At 42.0% G+C, this 22,864-nt stretch overlaps 1 protein-coding gene across 2 annotated transcripts in view; it reads left to right on the forward strand.

The window, feature by feature from the left end:
* Window positions 1-22,864, forward strand: part of ect2 (epithelial cell transforming 2) — a 59,689-nt gene that overhangs the window by 23,045 nt on the left and 13,780 nt on the right. For both annotated transcript variants that reach the window (XM_030050398.1, XM_030050399.1), the window contains exons 12-22: window positions 1,100-1,322; window positions 6,488-6,612; window positions 9,583-9,702; window positions 10,117-10,185; window positions 12,981-13,091; window positions 13,336-13,432; window positions 13,698-13,779; window positions 15,139-15,217; window positions 16,681-16,800; window positions 18,971-19,109; window positions 21,703-21,857. In XM_030050398.1, coding sequence (XP_029906258.1) covers window positions 1,100-1,322; window positions 6,488-6,612; window positions 9,583-9,702; window positions 10,117-10,185; window positions 12,981-13,091; window positions 13,336-13,432; window positions 13,698-13,779; window positions 15,139-15,217; window positions 16,681-16,800; window positions 18,971-19,109; window positions 21,703-21,857 — 1,320 coding nt within the window. The remainder of the gene's footprint in view (window positions 1-1,099; window positions 1,323-6,487; window positions 6,613-9,582; window positions 9,703-10,116; window positions 10,186-12,980; window positions 13,092-13,335; window positions 13,433-13,697; window positions 13,780-15,138; window positions 15,218-16,680; window positions 16,801-18,970; window positions 19,110-21,702; window positions 21,858-22,864) is intronic.

The following is a 22,864-nucleotide window of genomic DNA, read 5'->3' on the forward strand; positions in this document are numbered from 1 at the left end:
CTTGTCCTCACGCGCTCTCAACATTTATCTTTCTTGTCTGCAAACCCTTTTATTTCTTTCTTGCACTCATTCCTTCTTTTATTGAGTTTTTCAATGGCCAGATAATTTGAGGCAGAAGCCAAGGGCCTCATTTCGAGGAGCCAAATGTCTCTGGTTGAGGCTGCGCATGTTAGTGGATGCCCTCTCACCAGATGTGTTGTTTGGGCTTAAAGTCGCACAGTCTCTGAAACTTTTTACAGTTTGCGTCTTCCATAGCCCCTGAAGGGTGATTTGTCCCCCTTTTTTTTGTCTGTTTTTGTGCTGTTCTCCAATTTCAAAGGTGAAATAGTGCAATTTAGGAGTTTGGGTGGCAGGTCTTACTTCTATTACACCATTCTGAACATAAAAACACTGAAACTCTAAAGGTATTTGAACCCCTTGAAGAAACAGCAATCCGTGAGGCTACTGCTTATTGCAGAATTGGTCATATATCTTTTTTGATATCAGGGTTTTGAACTCGATTGGTGTTTCTAAACAGAGGAAAAACACTTTTTATCAGCAGTATTTTTTTTTAGGTTTATTTGGAGTTGAGTGTCAAGGGGTTTATTTGACATTGTAAGTGTATGCTTACATTCTTATACCCACAATTATGAATCTGACTATGGCTGCATTTCCATTCAGCTGTCAGTGAACATTATGAAAACATTGAAATGCTTAAAAAAATCAACAGGACAAACATCTTTTAAGAGTTGATTAGCATTGGGCAGGCTGTTGTTAATTGGTTTTTGGAGTCAGACAGTGTTTGTGCAGTATTTCTCCATTTTATCTGGTGAAGAAGTAGAAATGCAGTTTGCGATATTGTAGTGCACCAAATAATTGACATACAACCAAGATGGCAACATGACATTTCTCAGAGGTTTTGGTGGACAGATATTTTGGCAGACAAAATTCAGAATGTCTTAAGTCATTTTTGTTGTGTTTGCAATAACATTTAAACATTTGGATTGTTTGTGCTAAGCCTACATTTTTTTCAACAAATGCAGCTTCACTATGTATCTTTTTGCAACTCATCTTTGTTTATTTCTGTTTTTATCTGGCTATGATCTGTTGTCTGTCTCAGAATGACAGCCCAGCGATGAAGAAGGCGGTGTCCCTCCTCTCCCTCACCACACCAAACAGTAACCGAAAGCGTCGACTGAGGGACACGTTGGCTCAGCTCACGAAGGAGACAGAGATCTCTCCCTTTCCTCCGCCACGCAAAAGGCAGTCGGCAGAGCACTCCCTGTCTATGGGCTCTCTGCTGGACATCTCCAACACTCCCGAGACATGCAAGGCCCTGACAGGTATGACGGAATGAGTTTCCCAAATTTTCCCTCAATCCCTATCAGGAATGAGCACAAGAAATCAATTACTCATTCTCATTCTAATTCTCAACTTCAGTAAAGCCACATATCCCATCCAATCAAAAGCCATTTTTTTTGGCGGCAGCAGCAGCAAAAACATTTCAAGAAAGCTGATATTTGGTGATTCCACCTACCAATCTCACAGCAAGCTAGTGGTTAATAACCTCTGTATGCCCTACGCCAGAAAATTTGGATATCACGTTTCCTTCCCATAAACAGCTCCAAACTTTTAAAGCAAGGCAGTATTTTTTCATGTAATGTGCTGGTGCATTGTCTTATTTCTTTCTTCTTAAAGTAAAGTCCTTTTGTAAAATAAGCATACATGCCTTGTGCATATTTTAAGATTCTTACCATTTATTGCAACAGGTTGGTAGGTGTTTGTAGGTCATTGAAGACAACTGCATTACACATCTTCTTATGTAGAAATTGCCAGTCACTGCATGAGAGTTGTCAATTTTCATGGCGTTCCTGATGGAATATAGTTGAATACGAAGTCAAGGCTGTCTTTATTAGCTCTACACTCTTATTTTGGTGAAGCAAAGACTCAGAGCTTTCATGTTCAACTTCGGCAACTAAAATGATACTGCCAACATACTGATCACTATGTTTTTTACCACAGTCATTAAGGAGCTGCTGTTTACTTATGTGCAAAGCATCACACCTACTGGCTCGGTCAGTATTTTATAAAAAGGAGCACACCTACACTCGCATGGTAAACATGGGAATCTGTCAGCTGTCTGCTTGGCATATCAGAAATGTTGAGGGTAGCTAAGAAGAAAGAGACTGACAGACTAAGTATGATAGGAAGGGGGTGTGTGAACGAGGAGAGTCTACAGCCATGATATCACTCTTTGCTCTGCTTGACATCTCCAACACAATGGAGAACTTTGAAGGACCTGTCCAGTAAGGAGGAAGAGATGAATAAAGGTTATCACTGTCCTGGCTGAGCGTGTGCAGGTTCACGGCTTGAAATCTCCACACTTCTGAAAAAAAATGTTGAAAGCTGCGTTAGTTGAAAGAATCAGGTCAGGGGACAGAAGCATTGAAGAACAGAAGAATAACACAGAGAAACACAAAGGGGGACGCCTGATAAAGAATTGTCTTCTGTGATGGGTAAAAGAGAAAGGACACGGGAAAGATGAAAAGACTAGGTCCTCGGTGGCACTCTGATGAGCTCACTGCTTGACATCTCCAGGCAAGAGCCTTGCAAATAGGCAGTAATAGAGAGGGTGATAAAGAAACACAGAGGGGAGACTGGTAAAGAGATGCAGAAAGACAGTCTCAGTCCCGAGCAACACTGTCTGCTGGCTGACTGCTTAATGTCTTCAACACACCAGAGACACCCACGGCTCTGGCAGGTGAAAAAGCAAGAGATGTATTGAAAGACAGCCTTGGTCAATGGGGAGCTGATAGCAGCGGAGCAGACAAGGAGAGAATGAGCCAGGAAAGAACGATGAGACAAAAAAATATGGCAGAATGTCAAAGTGGATAGGGAGCCAAACACGGGGAGCTGCAGTGCATTTGGTTTCTTGAGTGCATCACAGGCGTGACGAGTGGGCTTCATTGGCATGGCTTGATGGAGAACCTAGTTAGAGACCTTGACCAGGCTACCACTGACAATCTGATGGCTGCATTAGCAGGCGGTATCTGCTGTAATCAGCCAGCTCTGTTGGGGCCACTATCGGGCACAGTGACAGGGTTCCTCACTCTTGTTAGTCTTTGGGACGAGTGAGAAATTGGATTGCCACTTACAGGGACTGATGTAAAACCGCAACGAAAAGAAAATGTTCACCTTCCAAAAAATTTGCAGAAGTCAGTTTTTTTTTTCCAAATCAAACTCCACAACTTGTACTTCCTTCAGAACTATGTATTTTTATTGGTTACTTACTGGTACATCATTAGGTGTACTCTGAAATTGCACTCATCAGATTTCCTGTGGTTCGTACTCGACTTTTATAAAACAATCAGTAAGCTGATGATGCCAGGTAAAATTATGTAACTATCCACAGGAGTTTCAATTCACAAAACGTATTTTTGGAAAATGAACTTGTAAGTGAAAGAACTCATTAGCAAGATGTGCATTAACAGCTTGCTCATATACGCCCATCCACACCATGTATTTTAAGAGCACCGTTTTTTTGATTTCCTGACACAGAACGAGTTATATTCAGTTAACAGGCTGTAAGATGCTAAAAATGAATTGACTTGTTAGAGTTTCTAATATTGAGAGGGGTGCTTTTGATTACAGTTAACATTCTCTTCTCCACAAGAGTACAGTGATAAGGTGATCTCATTTACATTCCAGATGACAGTGTAGAAAAAAGTTCAATGAGACAAAGAAGAGATGCTCGTGTCAGGAATAGGAAGATGAGACGAACGAGAGCCAGGGAGAGGAGGAGGAGGAGTAGGACAGAGTTGGAGGGAAAGAAGTTGACTAATCGGTGTACAAGCAACCTACACCAGCAAGAAGAGGAGGAGGAGGAGCAACCAGAAAGCCATACAGGTCAGGGTGCACCTAGGAAGTGTGAATATATTGACGCTATTATCAGATATCAAGTTACTCCAAAGTTATAATAGGTTGTGAAAGGATGAAAGAAATATTCAGTTGATAAAAATTAATTATATTGTCTTTTGTTCAGTGACTCCAAACACCTTGTTTGGGTTCAGAATCGGGCCATCCTCAGAATTGGATGTGGTCATAGAAAATGTTAAGAATGCATTCATCATGTTCAGATCAAACAGAGGGAATCCTCTTATCTTTGAGACAATGCTAACACTGATAATAAAAGTAATGATCGTCATTTAACAATTTGCCAGACAGGAGAATAAAAATAAGGGGTTATAAAGGGTTAAAAAGTCTGTTGTGTAGCTGGGGGCCCTAAAAGTTTTCAGGAAAATCTTAAAATCAATTCTAAAACTAGTGGGCAACCAGTGAAGAGCTGCTAAAATCTGTTATGATCCCTACTTCTTCTGATACCTTACTGCTACATTATGCACTAGATGCTGCTGGCAGAGGGAACTGTGACTCGGGTAGGTATGAGAAAAGACTGAAGAGAGGCGACCTTTTCAAGGACAGCAGACACAAAAAAATAGAAATATTTTTAACTGATAGACGACAGACTGTACAACTCTCTTAGCATCAGTGTTGCTTTTAATCTGACTGGAGTGCGTTCAGGCAAATAGAACAAACTCAGATTTATTTTCATGGGGGTCGAGGTAATTTAGTAGCATCAGTAACTCAATGTTACTCTTGTAAAAACGGTCTTTGTGTTACTTTGAGATGCTAGAATCTCATTGTTTCACTGATATGTATATGTGAGTGTCATCTGCATAACAGTGAAAGTGAACTTTATGCTTGCTGATGGTGTTTCCAGGCAGAAGCAGTGAAAGGACTAAAAATTACCCTTGGGGAATACCATATTTCAGATTAGCTGTAGAGTAAAAAGAGAAAGTTACATTTACAATATAAAGTTTCACCCAAGCCAGAACTCATCAGACTTAACATTTGTGTACATAACTTTTTTTTTTTTTTAATTAATAATTTTAATTTTTCCAGGGGGTATAATATAATAGCTACAATCAGAACCGGAGCTTTATGGCACTTGATGTTGTTGTTCTCTCCTAACTAGATCCTTGCTTGTGATGAAGAAAAATCTCAAATGTATGTTGCTTTGGATGAAAGTGTCTGGCAAATGTGAATTGTAATTAATTGTAATGATCTCATTTGTGAAAAAAAAAAATCTTGGTACAAATAAACCAATCACCTCAAGGACAGGCCATTAACTTAGTCCAGGTCATATCCCGGAAATCCCTGTTTTGTTTTGTTTTTCGCTTTAGTGAAAATAGTAAAGTAAATGTGTTTTTTTAGTAGTTTATGATAACAAAATTGAATGGGAATGTAATTTATTCAGGGCAACATGTAAAGGTGCACATATCCATTTAACAATTTTTATCCTGAAATAATTTGAGGCAATATCAGCCACATAATATCAGTACATACAATGCCAATATAACTTGTCTAAATAAGGACCATTGAAAGTGTATTTTTTTTTTCTTTTTGATGTTAACCATTCAGGCATTCTCTTAACATTTATAGATGTGCCTCTACTAGAGTATGTGCGATGGTATGACTAATTTAACATGACGTTTCCAGTCATACTGGTATTTGAGGACACTGTGCGTTTTTTTTTTTTTTTTTTGAAATGCTTTAAAATACACAGCTTGGGTGCCCTTGTTGATATGCTTTTAATTTGTTCATCATGTGATTTGTTGTGCCAGTAGGTCTGGGTGATGTTGAGAAAGTAAAATAACACAATATCTTGGCCCAAACACCTCACTATCAGTAGTGTGACAGCACTGTAAGTATAGCTGTTGGTATTTACACAAGAGGTTTTTAATAAACAGTCATTAGTTATGTGGACATGATGACCAAGCAGATAGAGGCAAATAATCGAACAGCTAGAAGAATCTAATAAGTTCAGAAAATTAGATCCCTTTACTGTAATGCAGTTCATTAAAACTAGGAAACCACCTATCTAATACCATATAGAAATTCCCAGACCATATAGTCCCATATCACAGTAGTGATATAATACTGACACATTGCACAGTTGTCAGTGTCTACAGTTTCATTATTTCTTGGAATTGTGAATTGTGGGTGTTTTAAGATGCCAACTATCTAACTATGATGTGGAATCTCTTGTAATCTTCAAAACCTGGGAGTTGAAATAAAGCTTTGCATTGGGAGTTGGTATGAATTTTCTGGGTGGCCTTGGTGCAGAATCATAATGCAGGCATTAAGTCCAAAGCCTTGTTTTAAAAGTGAAGAAATCATTAGTCGGACAAATGTGCTTCCATTACGCTTTATTACATAATGTCTTTATCAGCAAAGGTTTTGACTTCAAGCAAAGTGCACAAGCTCTTTGGGGATATTTAGAAAGCTCTATGTAAATTTTCCATTTTCATTCAGGCTTTTTTTTTTTTTCCTCCATTCTTCATAATCCATACAGATACTTGGATGGAAACCCAACTAATGCCTGTCAGTGCTTCAGTGCAATATTAACTGTGTGCCTCGCTGTCTGTCTGTCTGTGTCTTTTTCTTCCAGAGAGTTCAAAGCCGTCCAAGAGTTCGACTCCGGCATTGTCCAAGCAGTCAGCCAGGTGGCAGGTCTCCAAGGAGCTCTATCAGACTGAGAGCAACTATGTAGACATTTTAACAACCATACTACAGGTAGGTGTGTGTTTGTGTCCAACACGAACTTACCTGCCACTCCCTCACAGGTTGGCCAGTTGGTTGCCCCTGACAACACAGTGTCAGACTAAGCTACAGTCATTAAAGGTGTGTGTGTGTGTGTGTGTGTGTGTGTGTGTGTGTGTGTGTGTGTGTGTGTGTGTGTGTGTGTGTGTGTGTGTGTGTGTGTGTGTGTGTGTGTGTGTGTGTGTGTGTGTGTGTGTGTGTGTGTGTGTGTTTTCACACTCCCTCCTTGCCTGTCTTATCAGCCAGTCCCAGCGGTGAGTCAGACAGCTGACCAGTGAGGGAGAAAATGACCTGCCTGACCGTCTCTCTTCCTCTCTTCGTCTCTCCCTCCCCTACAAAATCTCCCACTCTTTTCCTCTTTCTTTGTCCGTCTCTCTTCTCGTTCTTCCTCTGATCTGCAAAATCCTCCTGTCTTTCGCGCTGCATCTGTCACTGGCTTTCTCCATTTTGTTGCTCCTTTCTGTCTCTGCACATTCTCTTGAATCCCTTTTCCTCAGTCTCAGCCACCTCCCCTCCTTCTACTTTTTCTTTTTCTTTCCCTTTCATGTGTTCCTCTGACTTCGCACATGGCACCAGCCTCCCCTGTGCTCACACAAAGCCAGGTCTTTAGCTAAATCTTCTGACGATGAAAGGCCAGCTGCTCAACCTTGGTGCAATGGGCCGCACTATCATTATGAGTGCATTGAACCCATGGGTTAGCTCACCACATGCTGCCATTAACATTCACCTTAACGTGCCCCTGCAGCACAAATAGCCTGGCATTTACCAAAGAAAAACACAGCCAAGGTCTACATCACAATCCAGACATTTAATAAGAAAGAGACATACTGGGCTTGTTGTGGTGCTGCATTGGCCCATCGTGTCTGTCTAACTAATTCATATTTCAGCTGTCTGATAAGGCAGCGGTGTCCAATTATTTGCCATGGAGGGGTAAATAAAGACCTGCAGACTGTTGGTTTTTTTTTTTTTTTTGTCTCAACCAAATACCGCAGCGGCTGATTTTACAGACAAGTGCATTTTCAGGCCAAGAGGAGTCACTAATCAGTAAATTACTCATTGAAGTGATTGGTTGGAAGGAAACCCTGCATAATCTTGGCCCTTCATAGCACATGATTGAACATCGCAGTTACAGGGCAATATGCAGTCAAAGTTAATGCCATGGTACAGTTGTTTATCAAAGGATAGGTATGGTATTTTTCAACCGAGGCCATATTAAAAAGTCTGTTGGCATTATTCATGATCGTACACAGAGCACAGCCTCACTGCTAACTCTAGTGACGGGAAATTTACCCACCTTTTTTCAAAGAAAAATTTTCCCCTAGGGGGAAAAAATAGTGTTTTCTAACAGGCTTTTTATTTATGATAACATGTTGCCTTTTATCTATTTGCACTGTTCTGCTGCTGGCGTGGCTGAGTAATTAAACATAGTAATAAACTCATTCTTAGAAATTTATTCTGAATAAATACAGAAAGTATATAGACAGACATAAATGACTGTCCTGTGAGATGATTTGCCCTCTCCTGAAAATATCAGGCACAGAAACACTGGCATAATATCAGTCTGGATTCTGTTTTGTGAGCATCAACTGTATCTCTTGCTCAAAATTGCTGTTCCCTTCCATTTTGAGTTTTCACGTTGTTTTGTTTACTTCTGCAAATTAGCAAGTAGTGCCAGCTCGTGACGCATCTGCATGACGTCCTCACTTCTCGTCGGAGCTGAGGCTTTTGTGTCTAACATCCAGCCTGATGTGTAGGAGAGTGGATTGAAATACATATTTAATCACTCATATCTTCCAGCTGTAACCAGAGATGGTCTATATAGGGAGATACTCCACCTATATCAATATTTGAACTCACCTCCAGGGGGCAACATAGATGGTTAATACTGGGTGGAGAAGTAAAATGATCAAAGGTCAAACGGGCACTGGTTAAAATGAACATTTGTTAAGAAGATACACGTCTTTATATGCTTAGATGAATGAAATCTTTTATAATTTAGGAATACAGCGCTTTTTTTCCCCTCTAGGCATGTAACCAGTCAACACCATATAGCCTCAGTGCAAGCGAAAATCTTCTGAAATTGCCATAATTTTACAACAATCAATTTCATGTCAGCTCATAATTATGGCTTCCTTGTAAATACTGGGCTGTGTAACAATGACAGTAATAGTCCAGTTATTCATAAATGTTTGGAATCGAATGCATTTTATAGCCCCATTGACCACCATATATTCTGCTCTGTTAAGTGCTCAACACTCGCCGCCCAAAAGACTGCACTGCACCCCACAAAAGCTGTGTTTTTTCCCCTCTCTCTCTCTGCATATACTGTATATATGCAGCCTTTTTGTTGTTGTTGTTGTTGTTGTTGTTGTTGTTGTTGTTGTATAAAGTTCAACCTATCAAGCTGGTCATGTAAAGCTCATTCATTTCAAGCATCTGTAGTGGAGCATGCAGGTGGGCAGAGGGGCTTGAGACCCGGGGCCCACTCCAATAGGCGCGTTCATTAATGTGTATGAATGTATTGGGCATGTATATGAAATGAATATAAGGGCCCACTCCCACTTTTTTTTTTTTTTTTTATAACGGAAACACAAACTGATAGAAGACCCATAATACACCTTGTTTTGTGTGCATATGTAAATAGAGGTAATTATGTGCTGGTGTCCTCAGGGAAAATGTTTTATTATTGAAACCCGGGCATTGAAAGTTTCATATCGAGTACAACTCACTGACTTTATTTGGTCCATGCATAAAACAACATCACCATCTGTGTTGTGGACTGAGAAGTGTGTGTGTGTGTGTGTGTGTGTGTATGTACAGTTGTATACATGCTCACAACCATGTAATACCATACCTGGATGATGCGTGTTTAGATTTTAGGATCATGTGTTGTGTGTATGTATCTCTGTTCTTTATCATCTCTATATTTTGCTGTATTTGCAGCTTTTCAAGCTCCCATTGGAAAAAGAAGGACAGGTGGGCGGGCCTATCCTGGCCCAGGAGGAAATTAAAACCATTTTTGGCAGCATCCCGGACATCTATGAGGTTCACACCAGGATAAAGGTAGCGGGTCCTCATCTGTTTTTCACCACTTTACTCTGTACAATATTCAGACCCTGTGACCAGCGCAGGTTCTTAGGCTGAAGATCATTTTGTTGTTAGTTGTGATGTTAATTTTTGAATTTTAATTGCAGTTTTGTAAGAAAGGAGTCGTTCCTCGCTTTGTTAGCCTCAATTCACCAACACGATTAAAATTTGGCAATAAATGGATGCAAACTTTAACTCAAGGTGAAAAGATAAAAAGCCAAATGCCCTCCAACAGAACGATACATGATGCATGCGTGGGAGTTTCACTTCCATATTAGTGTTTTATGAATCTCCAGCCTTGGTATTAAAATTGATGTTGTGATGTCTTAATCTTTGAAGAGGTGGTGTTGATCTGTCTCTTCTTGTGTGTTTTTTCAAAAACTGCATCAGGCTGACCTTGAGGAGCTTCTGACAGACTGGTCAGAGGACAGGAGTGTTGGAGACATCATCCTCAAATATGTGAGTACAAATAGAAATATAAAGATGTTTATCCTCTGAATTTGCTTGCATGTATTTTTTCACCATCAGGCAGTCTTGGCACATCTAACATTAAGCTGACTTGAAAGATATTTGTGTTCGTTTTTCATTGAAGCTAATGTATAGATTTGCTTCAAGCAAAAAACACACCTGGTACTGATCTCTGAGTTTGTGCAGTGTCATGGAGCTGTGAAAGTTTTATTCCAGACAAAGAAAGTCAGGGAATGTGGCGAGAATTGAGAATTGTACACATAGTTCACTTTACAGAAATATAGCAAAATTTACAGTATTTTTGCTAAATTGCTACACATTGGACTTCAATTATCAATATGTTTTTACACGTTTATTGAATTTCCCTGCTATCTGAATGTGAACTAAAACCGCACAGCGTTTATCAAATGTTGAGGCCAATTATCTGGAAATTGAGATTGTCTTTGCGTGAGTTCAGTTATCATACATTACTATAATCGCCCTGCCTGTAAAACACCATACATACAGTAGTGGTCGACTGATATGGGTTTTTCATTGGCTGATGTCGATTTTTAGAGAGGAGGGTGGCTGATATCATGTTTTTGCATCTGATAAAATACAGCAATTTAATAATAATAAATGACATACAAGGTTGCTGAACTTAAATGGACATTTATTTTACTACAAATGTTATTGTCTCCTTTATCTCTGTTTGCTTACGTAGATCTGCACTTATTTATTTATATATTGCAGTGCGCTTATTTTGAATTTTGAATCAGGCCAACTAAACAATGTCCACAGGTGATCAAAAAAGTGAACTGATGTAAACTGATGATTTGCTCGGCCACCAGGCTGGATCAGGCGCTGGGAACCCACGTTTAGCTGCCATGTTGTGCAGGAAACAGCAAGCCATTGTTGTTTTGCAGACCATCTCTGGCTTGTAGAGAAGGCTGCCTGTTTGATATGATTTACTGTGCTATTTTTGCCTGACACCATGGTCAGTATGGTCAAATTAAGTAGCGTCTTGAATTGAATTGAAAGAATAAATACTCCAGATAAAAGACAAGTCAAAGACAAGACAAAGGACAAGTTAGACGGCTGAAAAGTTTGATAAATCCCAATTTTCATCTGTAAACGTTGGTAGGAACAAAATTTGCAAAAAATAGTTCATGCTGCTTGATAAATGGCATTGGAAAAAAAATTGAGTTTTAAAAAAAAATGCAACTTGGCTGGAGAAAGTGATGGGAATATGGCAGAATTTTACATCAAGGCCACAGTATAAAGACCTTTAAGAATGTAATTTTCAGTAAATAGCATACTGTTGGAATACTTGTATATGTGCCTTTTAAAATAATTGGATTCCAGTTAAACTTATGTTGCAAGCCTTTAAACTACAAAGCTCAAGGGGTACGGTGAGTGTCGTTAATAACATCACAGCTGTTTGGCTGTGAATTCAGGCTCTATTCATGTACTGTTCTCAGCTCTTTTGTGATTCATTTTAACATACGACGTTGGGTGTTATCGCTTGACATTAGCTACCTGGCTGCAAGGCTTTTTAAGCTCTTTGGGCTTTTGTCTGGAATCACATTTACAAGACAATGTTAAAGCTACGATCGGAGTTTGCACGTGTAGAAGCTGTCATCTCTAGTGATTATTGTTTCTGTATTGGATTGAGGCATGGGAGTGTATGCAGTTTTATCCTGGCATTGTTAAAGCGCTAAACTAGTGTAAGGAGAGCTCTGGGCATGCATGAATAAAAGCATGTGTAAGTGGTTCATGAATACCTTTTGGGATAAAGTGCCTGTACTGCTGTGACGAACAACATGATTTAGTCCCCGTGAACCAGTTAAATTGCATGGATGAAAGTCACTGCTGTATAATTAAGAGTGAAACATGAATATCTTATAAACTCATGCAGCTTTCATAAATGTCTGTACCCCTATGATTTTGTTGTGTCGTTCGTCTTTAAATAATTTCTGAAGGCCTGGTGACCTTTGTTTCTTTCATGAGGCTTGTACATTTAATGCATGCTGATGGACGTGACCTCTACCCTAATTGTCCTTTCATAAGGCGGTATCAGGTGACTAGTTTTTATTCAAAGTCAAAGTACATGTGTAAAGTTCAAGTCAATGTAAAGCCAAGTGCGCCATGCTGTACCGTAGGTGCATATATTTTTAATACGGGTTGCCTGGTGACGGTCAAAGCCTTGATAATGTAGTCTTGAACACTTTTAGAAAAACGTTTTCCAGCTACAATCAGAAGAACACACTTTAATAATGAAGTTATTGTTAAAGGTGTTAGCGATAAAGTATGTTCCTCTGATTTTTGCAAGTGTTGCTGGAATATTTTAGTTTAAGTCGTCTGTTTGCCTGACCAGTCCATGCACCTTGCAAAGAAGTGAAGTCTGCCCGACCATCTACTTAGAATTTAAGACCCCAGGCTGCATTCGTGAATTACGCATAATGTGGGTCCACCAGTGTTGGCTACCTTTGCACACCCAAGTCCTCCACCTAAAGAGCTTACGCATGGAGGAGCTCAACACTCGGCTTGTGTCATCGAGTGCACAGAGCAGTGATGCACTGAGCCCTCGCAATTAATTTCCGTTCATAGCTTCATAGGTTTGTTCAGTTGTAAACTGGCAGGTTTTTCAATCTCTGCTTGTTGCTTTTGCTTTTTAAATTGACTTTGAGTTCACTCCCAGGTAGCATTAAAAAAAATTTCTTTACAAAGTGATGAAGCTGTTTTTCTGAAATCTGCTGATAAAGACTGAGCCACTCAAAATTGTTCATCTGTTCATCTGCCTGCAGTCTAAAGAGCTGGTGAAGGCCTACCCGCCGTTTGTCAACTTCTTTGAAATGAGCAAGGAGACAATCGTCCGGTGTGAGAAACAAAAGCCTCGCTTCCACGCTTTTCTCAAGGTAAGATCTGTGCGTGTGAGTGTGTGCCTGCACCCTCGCGATTGATGCTTCACATTTTGCATCATCGGATATGACCTTTTTGTCTTTGTTAGCCTTGGGAACAGGGCATGAAAGCCCTCTTTTTTTTTTTAGTCTACCAGCCACTGTGGCTTAGTGATTGGATTTGGTTTCGAATAGGTAGACGAACAGAGACACACAGACAAGCACACACAAACTGTCATCCTCTCTCTTTCACTGCGTACAGATCAACCAGGCCAAGCCGGAGTGTGGCAGACAGACACTGGTGGAGCTGCTCATCAGGCCTGTGCAGAGGCTGCCCAGTGTGGCTCTTCTACTTAATGGTAAGACACACACCTCCTTGACACAATGGTCAAGCAAACTTTGATTTCTATGCTAATTACATCCCTGTCTGTCTCTCTTCCTTACCTCTTTCCATACCTTCCCCATTTCCTTCTTGACACATCTCCTGTTAAAACCTTGTTATTCATTTCATATCGTTCTATTCTCCCCTTCCCTCTTTCCTCCGCATAATTTTCACCTGTCTCCCTCTCTCCTATCAATGTCTGTCATGCATCTTATAAATTTCCTCTCTCTCTCTCATTGCAGACATTAAGAAGCACACATCAGATGACAACCCAGACAAGATAACTCTCGAGAAAGCCATCGAGTCTCTGAAAGAAGTCATGACGTGAGTTGGCACGGCCTCATCTTTTCACCGGGCCGATCACTCAGCCGGCATTGTTAAACTAATTACCACCCCTCACCTTCTCGCTGGAGTGAATTTGTGCTCTGTCCTCACCTCACACTTTGCCTTGACATGCGCGAGTCATGTGACGTGCAATAACAGCCCAGGTAACGTTAGCTGAGTGGAGAAAATCCTTCACAGGACTCTACAGTTCAAACCGAACAGAGACATGAATTGTGCAGGATCGCTTCAAACACAAAGTACAGTAAATGTCAGCCAATTTGTCTTCATAACATTGACGCAGTGTCGTTACCGAACACTGTGAAGAGAGAGCAACAGCACGGTGCATACAAAGAAAAAAGATCAGTGAATCACAAATACAAGACTCTACCCTGCATATTACTACACATATATTTTCTTCATATGTTTATCCAAAAATAGGTGTTGTCGCAGTGTGCCGTGCATTACGGTTACAGCTATTTAGGGAATTACAGAATGAGAGTGTGAATGAATAAAATGAGTTGTGTGAAACTGTGAGCAGCCAACGCTCCTGAAGGATGAATGACAAAATTTATGACTCCGTCTCAAGCACTGCTCCTTTTTCAGAGATGATATGCGCATAAGATATTACCAATTTCAGCTGTTATTACTCCTTGGGCGCAGTAAGTGTTTTTTCCCACTATTTGTTATATTACTTAAATTTGGCAATTGCGCCCTCTCTTACTGCCACAAAATCAGGATAACTCAACTGCCTCTCCTGTGTGTGTGTCTTAAAGAATGATCAGACAACAAAATTGTGTTGAAGTCTTCCTTTCTTGTCATCCTTTAGAGTGAAAGGTTTAAAAACAAAAAGCCCGGGGAATAATAAATGCCGCGGTTGTGCATAGTGCCCGATCCTCAGTATACACTTATCTTGTTTATGTTGAGGAGGAATAAAGATTCAGTATAGGGAATGTGTTTTTGACATTTTGTTCACAAAGGGGATTTGTTCTTTAGCTCTATGAATTGAAGATCTTTCTGTAATGACACATTAGTTGTACATTATCTCATATTTATTCCTTCGTTTACTCTTCTTGCTTCCCTTCTTACACGCGACTACTGTGGTTCTTCTTGACTCTTATTTCTCCCTCGCTCTGTTCTGTATGTCTTTGTCTCTCTCTACCTCTTACTCTCTCTCTGCTCTTATCTCTACCTCCCTCTTCACTCCACCCATCTTTTTGATTTACCTCACTTTCTTCATCCCTCTCCTCATGTCTGTCCCTCTTTTTTCTCTCTGTCATTTTCACCCCCACTTCTCGCCGCCCATCTTTTCTTGATTTACTTCCTTCTTGCATTTTCTTAATCCTTTCCCTCTCCCACCAGTCACATCAACGAGGACAAGAGGAAGACCGAAGGCCAGAAGCAGATCTTCGACGTGGTTTATGAAGTCGATGGCTGTCCTGTAAGTCGGAGCTTTATATTGTTTTCTTGTCCTTTGCCCGTTCTGTAGACCATTTCCGACCAGCTGTGCAGACGTTACTGCTAAAGCTGTGATCACACCGGAGCTCCCAAAAACATGAGATGCGTCACTACACTAGTATCACTATACTCTCTGGGCTTTGGCTGCACTGATTCATCAATGCCTGCATAGAAATGTGACTGACAGTCTGATTTGTCCGCCCGTTTCTTTTGGAAATCCTGTGACGTACTGTCAGAATCAACATTTATAAGAACATGGAAAAAAAAAACTTGCAAACAATTGGCTGCTTGGTCAGTGGATGGTGACATCTCCATCAGCTTCAAAGAGGCCAGCCTCTCCGTATTTTTCTGTCCGTCAAAACCGACACACATACAACAGAGGGAGATGCGTCATCAACAAAATAACATTCCTCAATTAAAAACAGACACTGACGGACAGATGATGGATCGCTGTGGCCGCAGCTTCGCCCGCTGTTGTTGTTGTTTTGCTGCCTTTGAAAGCCCAGTCAAAGATCATCACTTGCAAATTGAAGCCTCAGACACAGTGACTTCCTCATTGCAAGTCATTTTTCGAAACAGCCATTTATAATCTGTAACCACAGAAAGCGGCGAGGAGGTGTACGTCTCTGCTCATCACTCACATTGTCACCGTTTTTAAGCACCTAACCGCTGAAGGATGGTTGGGGATAATTCACCTTTTTAATAAACTGACAGATGGGATTTGTGACTCCTTCCTGTAATAAATAGGTGTTTTATTCATCTGAATCATGGAGTCGCCTTACTTCTTCCCATTTTGGCTGGAGCTCTCCGTAAAATGCTGTCGAACATTTTGACAGGGAGCTCTGAACTTGTGCTCGGCGGACGGGACACGCGCTGAAATCAAATGAACAAAGTAATTCGGTCCGGGGTCGTGTCCTACAAGGCGTTTCGCTTAAGAACACAGAAACATCACACCGCTGCATTTCAGCGCGAGCTTTGATATGACTCGGCTCCTCCACGTAGAGAAAACAACACATATCGGGGGCCAGAGGAAAAGCCGCCACTGCAATCCGCCGAATTGAAAGTCAATTGACCCCGACTGTGTGCCGAACAATACAAGAGACAGGAACACCTCTTTCCCCTCTGCTTTTTCAATCTTTGTCTCCCCTGCATCTGTGTGTTTTGCGGCGAGTGCAAGCAACAACTTAACACTGTTTTCCTGAGCGCCGCTGTTCCAGATGCTCTTAAGGATTGTGAACCGAGCTTGCCCTCATTTCTCCTCCTCTGTCGTTCTGTTTCTTTCCCTCAACCTCCAACCTCATCTCTCTATTCTACGCCTTTTTTCCCCTCTCTGCTGTGTGTGCGCCTCTCCTTTTTTCCCCCCCTCTCCTCCTGTCTGCTTTATTCATCATCTCCTTTTGTCTGTCATGCTGATTTTCCTCCTCTGCTCGCTGTTTCTCTCTGCAGGCCAACTTGCTGTCCTCCCATCGCAGTCTGGTGTACCGGGTGGAGACCATCGCGCTGGGAGACCAGCCATGTGACCGCGGCGAGCACGTCACACTCTTCCTCTTCAACGACTGCCTTGAGGTAACACACACACACACGGACGCACACACGCTTACCTTTTACTTACCTCGCTTACAAGTCTGTACGCTTAGTTGGGAGTCTGAGTGAAACTGATACTTTTGGGTTGTTTTCTATTTGTCGCGATTCGATTTTACACCGCATTTAAGTGGACCAGGAAGAAATTCATTTGCTGAGGGGTGTGTGTGTGTGTGTGTGTGTGTGTGTGTGTGTGTGGGAAAGAAGTGGGGCTGGAAAGACATTTGCAAGAGTTTGTTTTTCATTCATTCTTCTCTGCGTGTCTGCAGGTCCTTTTAAAATACGTACACGATAATTCCAGGTATTTTTCAACCTGGGTCCACCTTTGGAGTCCGAATCTAAATAACTGATGAGGACAAATCATGAAATTGGATTATCAAGCTATATCGCTTCATTGGCCCCCGTTTGATTACACAGCAGCCCACATTTTCACACGTCAGTCTGCGTCCGCTAGTAGTGCTTGTTTTAACCGCTTAGGCTCTTTTCGTTACGCTCAGTGTCTGACAACATTATGGAAAGGATCCCTGCAGAGACAGACACGTGTACATACCACCTTAACAGACATGTGGCACAAGGAGGAGTCGCCCTTAAATCTCACATGAGGGGAGCTGTTGCAGGAGGACGACGGTGGAAACGAGAGCGAGAGCTGGAGAGAGGAGCGGCGGCCAGGGAGAGTTTGTGGTTCTTACAGAAAGTGCAGTTTAGCATTATCTAAAAGATAGATAGATAGATACTTTATTCATCCCAAAGGAAATTCGCAGTTTTTCAGCAGTATCCACGGATTACAGATTAAATAAATAAAAAATAAAGTATAAGAGACTTAAAAAAGAGACTTAAAAGACTTTAAAAAAAAGAAAAAAAAATCCCTCGTACGCAGGTGATGTGCCACATCCATGCCTGGTGTATTATTTTTGTGGGCATTTCTGGTATATTAGTCAGTGAGAAGAGAGAAGGGCAGAGAAAGAGGATGACATGCAGCAAAGGGTCTGATCCGGATTCAAACCCAGGCCGCCGCTGCTCAGTCCTCGTATTACATTTTGCACGCGGCGCCCCACCTGATGTGTTTTAAGGCTTTAAGTTTTTATCGGGGGAAGTTCCCCCCCGTCAGAAACGCCACAACACTTCCCCCGTATCTGTTGAGTTCTGTGGCGACGGCCTATTTGCATGTTTAGAGATGCAGTTAGCTTTTGCATCAGCCCCTCTGTCCTTCGCTCATTATGGAAATCTCAGCGACTCGAGATGTTTTTCAAAGTGCAAGTTCAGTGGTGAGGAGCGAGCGGGCCTGCTTGAGAGCAGCGAGAGAGTGAAAAGGTGAATAATTTATGTGTGTGCAATCTATCGTTGCTGACACAGGCTGTGTGTGTGTGTGTGTGTGTGTGTTAATTAGTGAAGGGGCAGCATAAGAACAGAGTAGGCAATCAAGGAAGAGATGGGGTGGCTGGCTGCGCTGATTCAGGAATGTCAGCGACGCTTCCTAATGAGGCGGTGTGAGAGTGTGTGTGTGTGTGTGTGTGTGTGTGGTATACAGACAAACACAAGCATCTCCGAGAGCAAGCCGTGTCGCCTCGGTGTTTATATTGAGTGGATGTTTGTATGTTTACCTTTGAGAAAGGTATGTGTGTGTGTTGTGTGTGTGTGTGTGTGTGTGTGCGCGTGTCTCATAGAAGAGGTGGAGGTTTCATTTCTAAGCCCTTACCTGCTCCCCGTCTTGATTATTCATTGATTAACTCTTGCATTCATATCATCACTCCCATCTTCCTTCATCATCCGCGCTACCAAAACAACAGTGAACCATGATGTTAATGTCCTACTTATTCTCCCCCCTCTGTCTCGCGCTCTCACACTCTCACACACACACACACACACACACACACGCATAGGCGGGATCTAATTAATGTGACAATAATGAGTTGGCTCGTTTACCTCTATGAAGGCCTCATTGATTTGTTGCCAAGTAACCGATAGCAACTCTTGCACTCGTTGCAAAACGCGCCCACACTTGATCCTGATTCGCTTGGACACACAGATTCACTCACTTAGGTGCATTGTACGAGATAATGCTTCGATTGCATCACTGGGAATTTGTTTATCTACAGAGTTTCTCTATTTGTGCGTGCGTGCGTGTGTGTGTGTGTCGGTGTGTGTGTGTCCGCAGATTGCGAGGAAGCGTCACAAGGTGATCAGTACGTTTAAGAGTCCGCTGGGGCAGACGAGGCCGCCGGCACAGCTCAAACACATCACACTGATGCCGCTGTCCCAGATACGAAGAGTCCTGGACCTGCAGGACACGGAGGGTGAGATAACAGCACCCCTACACACACACACACACACACACACATGCTGCAAACACTCTGCTGTGTAGTTACCACATGCTCACACACTCACTTTTCTGCTCACACTCACTTCCTCGCTTCCATCCACTCATACACACACACACACACAGACCCATTTCAGTTATGTAACACTTACTGCTGGACTCAGATGTTGAGACCACAAACACACACCTCCTCCCCTTCATCCCATTAGTTTCCACAGATGTTCATATTCATAAGTAAACAGGTGATGAGTTCTGTGAAATGAGGCTGTTTTTAGTTGAGACGGCGAACAGTCTGTCAGCCGCTACACCCTCTCTGACAAGGACAAAGTCTCACTGTAAAAAGGCAGTTTGGATGTGCACAGTGCTTACACACACACACACACGCGCGCGCACAAAGTGACACACACATGGCAGCAAAGACGTGAACTCACATGTAGCAAACGCAGCAGAATGAGAGTACAGTTGTCCCTCGCTATAACGCGGTTCACCTCCGCAGCCTCGCAGTTTCGCAGATTTTTTTTTTTTTAGTGCAATTTTGCATGCTTTCTTTTTTTTTTTTTTTTTACAGCGCATTGTGTTCTGCATCCTGATTGGCTAAGGGAGAGCCCGCACATTGTGTTCTGCGTCCTGATTGGCTAAGGGACTAGAGACCATTGTCGATCAATCTCCTCCGTGCCGTGTCTCCTGTACAGTACAGAATGCGTTCATTCTATAATACTGGACTTATTTTTCTACGAAGGTTTGAACTTTGAGAGTTTAAACAAGAGAGAAAAGTGAGAAAATGTTAATGCCTGTCTGAGAAAAGTGTATAAAGTGTGTAGTGAGGGGTTTTACAGCCTTAAATTAGACGGAATTAGCCAAATAAAACGGAATCTATTTTTAACGCGGAATTTGATATCATTTGAATGAAATGCTGTTTTTGTGTGGAATATGAACGTATGTCTGGGGAAAATTACATGGAGGGAAGCAAATCTGGGTGGCACCACCCCTCCAGTGGTTTCACCTGCACCTGCACCACCAAGAAAAAAACTTAGAACAACTGCACCGACACCGTACGAGTCCAATAGGCAAAGAAACTTTCCAGGCTACAGCAGCGCACTGACATGGATTGTGTAACAAAGCGAAGAGTTGCCACTCCGCTCTATTTTCACTGGCTAACAGCAGCACACTGGCTTAGCTTGTCTATTCAGAGAAGAGGTAATAATTTAACATTATGTTAAATTATTGGAGTCAAGCCCTTCCGGAGGTTTGGAAACTTGTCTCTTTTTTTGTGGTCTTGCTGTTTGCATCCCTGATGTCTGTAAGTGTTCACTTGAACATGAGATGCCAGACGGAGCTGTGAAGTGGTCATATTGTTGGGGGAGGAGTTTTGGCCGCTGAAACCGCACAATTTTTTCGGGACCATCATCTGACAAACATGCAAATTGCATCAGCAAAGACGGAAGAGCGCCGGCAAGTCAAAGCTCATTGACAGAGGCAGACGGTTAACAGGATCGCTGTCAAACACTGTGCTATAATAATAATTGGAACAACTTGTCTGTGACACACAGTTTGAGCACGAAATTGTACACTGCGAGCTTCAGAAAGCTGGAGTTTATGGCAGGTCTGCCATTCAGAAACCACTTGTGTCCGAGGTCGGCGCACACAGATGCTCAACCCGGCGTGTGAGCAGTACGATGGTTGGGGACCGCTGACGTAGATTATCAAACACGGTGCATTGTTTGGCTTTTACCCAACCCTAGTAAGCAGCACCAAATCCAAAACCTTGAGCTATGGAGGACAGATATCTTTGGTTATCTTTTCAGGATTCCCGTTAGCGCGGCTCTGTAACGGGCGGCCATCCACTGGGAGTCATTAGGTCCGCTGATCGATCGCTTTGCACGGTCGTGTTAATTCTCACCCGAAGGTGCAAACGCTGTTCCTTAATGATAATTCTATTTTCCAAGACGATGATGCTCCAATACACGCTGCTAAACAAGTCCAAAAGAGATTTTGTGAAAAGCAGGATGGAGACGAGCAAATCTGAAAATCCCTGAACCTTTATGGGATGCAGATTTCCACTCTCATCTCTCTGGTCCAGCATCCGTTCCACACAGTTTTGAGCACTTTGTGACTCCAGGATGAGGATTGAATCTGTTCTGGAGGTGCAGGTCCTTATTATCTACTTTGAAGTCTTATTTTGTTAGGAATTTTGCTTATTTGTTTTGTCCACTTCCTGTGGTCTCTTGTTGAGTACAGTGTTTAGAGACAGATGCTGTTTTTTTTTTTTTGTTTTTTTTTTTCTTCCAATCAGAGAGAACAGTAGTGATTGATGTTTGCAGAGTTTGGATGAAGCGCTGAAGTTGATTTTTCTTCCATGCTTTTTCCTCACTTCTGTCTGCTCATTCAATCTGTTTTCTCTCCCTTTCTCTCTGTCCAACATCACTCTTTTTTTATCCTACTCCATCCTCTCTCTCTCTCTCTCTCTCTGTCTCTATATCTTTTCTCTTGTGACATCTCCACCTTAATTCTCTTCATTTTATTTTTGTCCCTCTCGATAACTCTGTTCCTTGCTCCCTCCCTCTCTCCAGAGTGTGTGAATGCGTTTGCCTTGGTGGTTCGTCCTCCCACCGAACAGGAGAACCTGTTGTTCAGCTTCCAGCTGGCCGGGGAGGAAACGGTTAAAACCGCCTGGCTGCGAACACTCTGCCGCCACGTCGCCAACACCATCTGCAGGGCTGATGCGGTGAGAAGATACACACACACACACACACACACACACACACACACACACACACACACACAAACTCAAGGCTCAAACGGGTCAACAGAGCTGTGATATCTCTCAAAAGCAGTTTTACAGCAAAGAGAACAGGATGCACTTTGATCCAGGATTTTATTTTCCTCCACCTCCAAAAATGGCTTAACCTCGTCTCCATGTCCTTGGCATCTTTTGTTAATACGAAAATCAGTTAGATCATCGTGCATCCTGATTGCTGATGCTGCGTTCACATGGAATCCGGTAAACGGCAGACCGCAAAATGTATGTCATTACTGTGAAAGAGAGCAGGACGGCGAAATCAGACACCAGTAAATTATGCCGGCGACAGCAGAGGCCACTGCCGTCCAAAGTTAAACGTTGTTAACTTTTTTGCCATTCTCTGCGACGAAATTTACAACAGGGTTTTATGAAGACCATCGCAGAACAGAAAATACGGCGCATTTGGACAGTGAAAAGACAGTGAAGCGGTGATAATTCAGGTGAAACAACACCTTGGATCACATGACCGTCATCTGAAGTCCTGTGGAGATAAAAACACGTCAGTCTGTGTTAATATTGTAAATGTATAGCTATATGAATTACCAGTCTTATTGAATATAATTATATAAACTAACAAAAAACAATTTTGTACATTTTTTCTTTTTTCTTTTTTTATGTAAACAACACAACATTACCATAGCAACCTCATCGTCCCGTAGTGTTATATTGCCGTCCTTCTGGCTCCATTGCTCCGCATGTTGTTTTTTCCTGTGCAGTATTGCTGTTTACCATCTGCCTGACTCCGTGTGAACGCACCACGAGCCCGAGGCTGCACCGTTCCGAAATATTTCTCTCACACATAGCTTAATGTTTTAAAATCCCTGGGAGAGGATGAACTGCTTTGTTATCTCCACATTAACGGCTGGAAATACCTCTAAATTCAACTAGTGCCAGTCTCAGTAAATGAGTGGAGACTTGAGGGAGAGGGGATA

The sequence above is a fragment of the Myripristis murdjan genome, chromosome 4 (genome assembly GCF_902150065.1).
Source record: "Myripristis murdjan chromosome 4, fMyrMur1.1, whole genome shotgun sequence".
Classification (NCBI taxonomy): domain Eukaryota; kingdom Metazoa; phylum Chordata; class Actinopteri; order Holocentriformes; family Holocentridae; genus Myripristis; species Myripristis murdjan.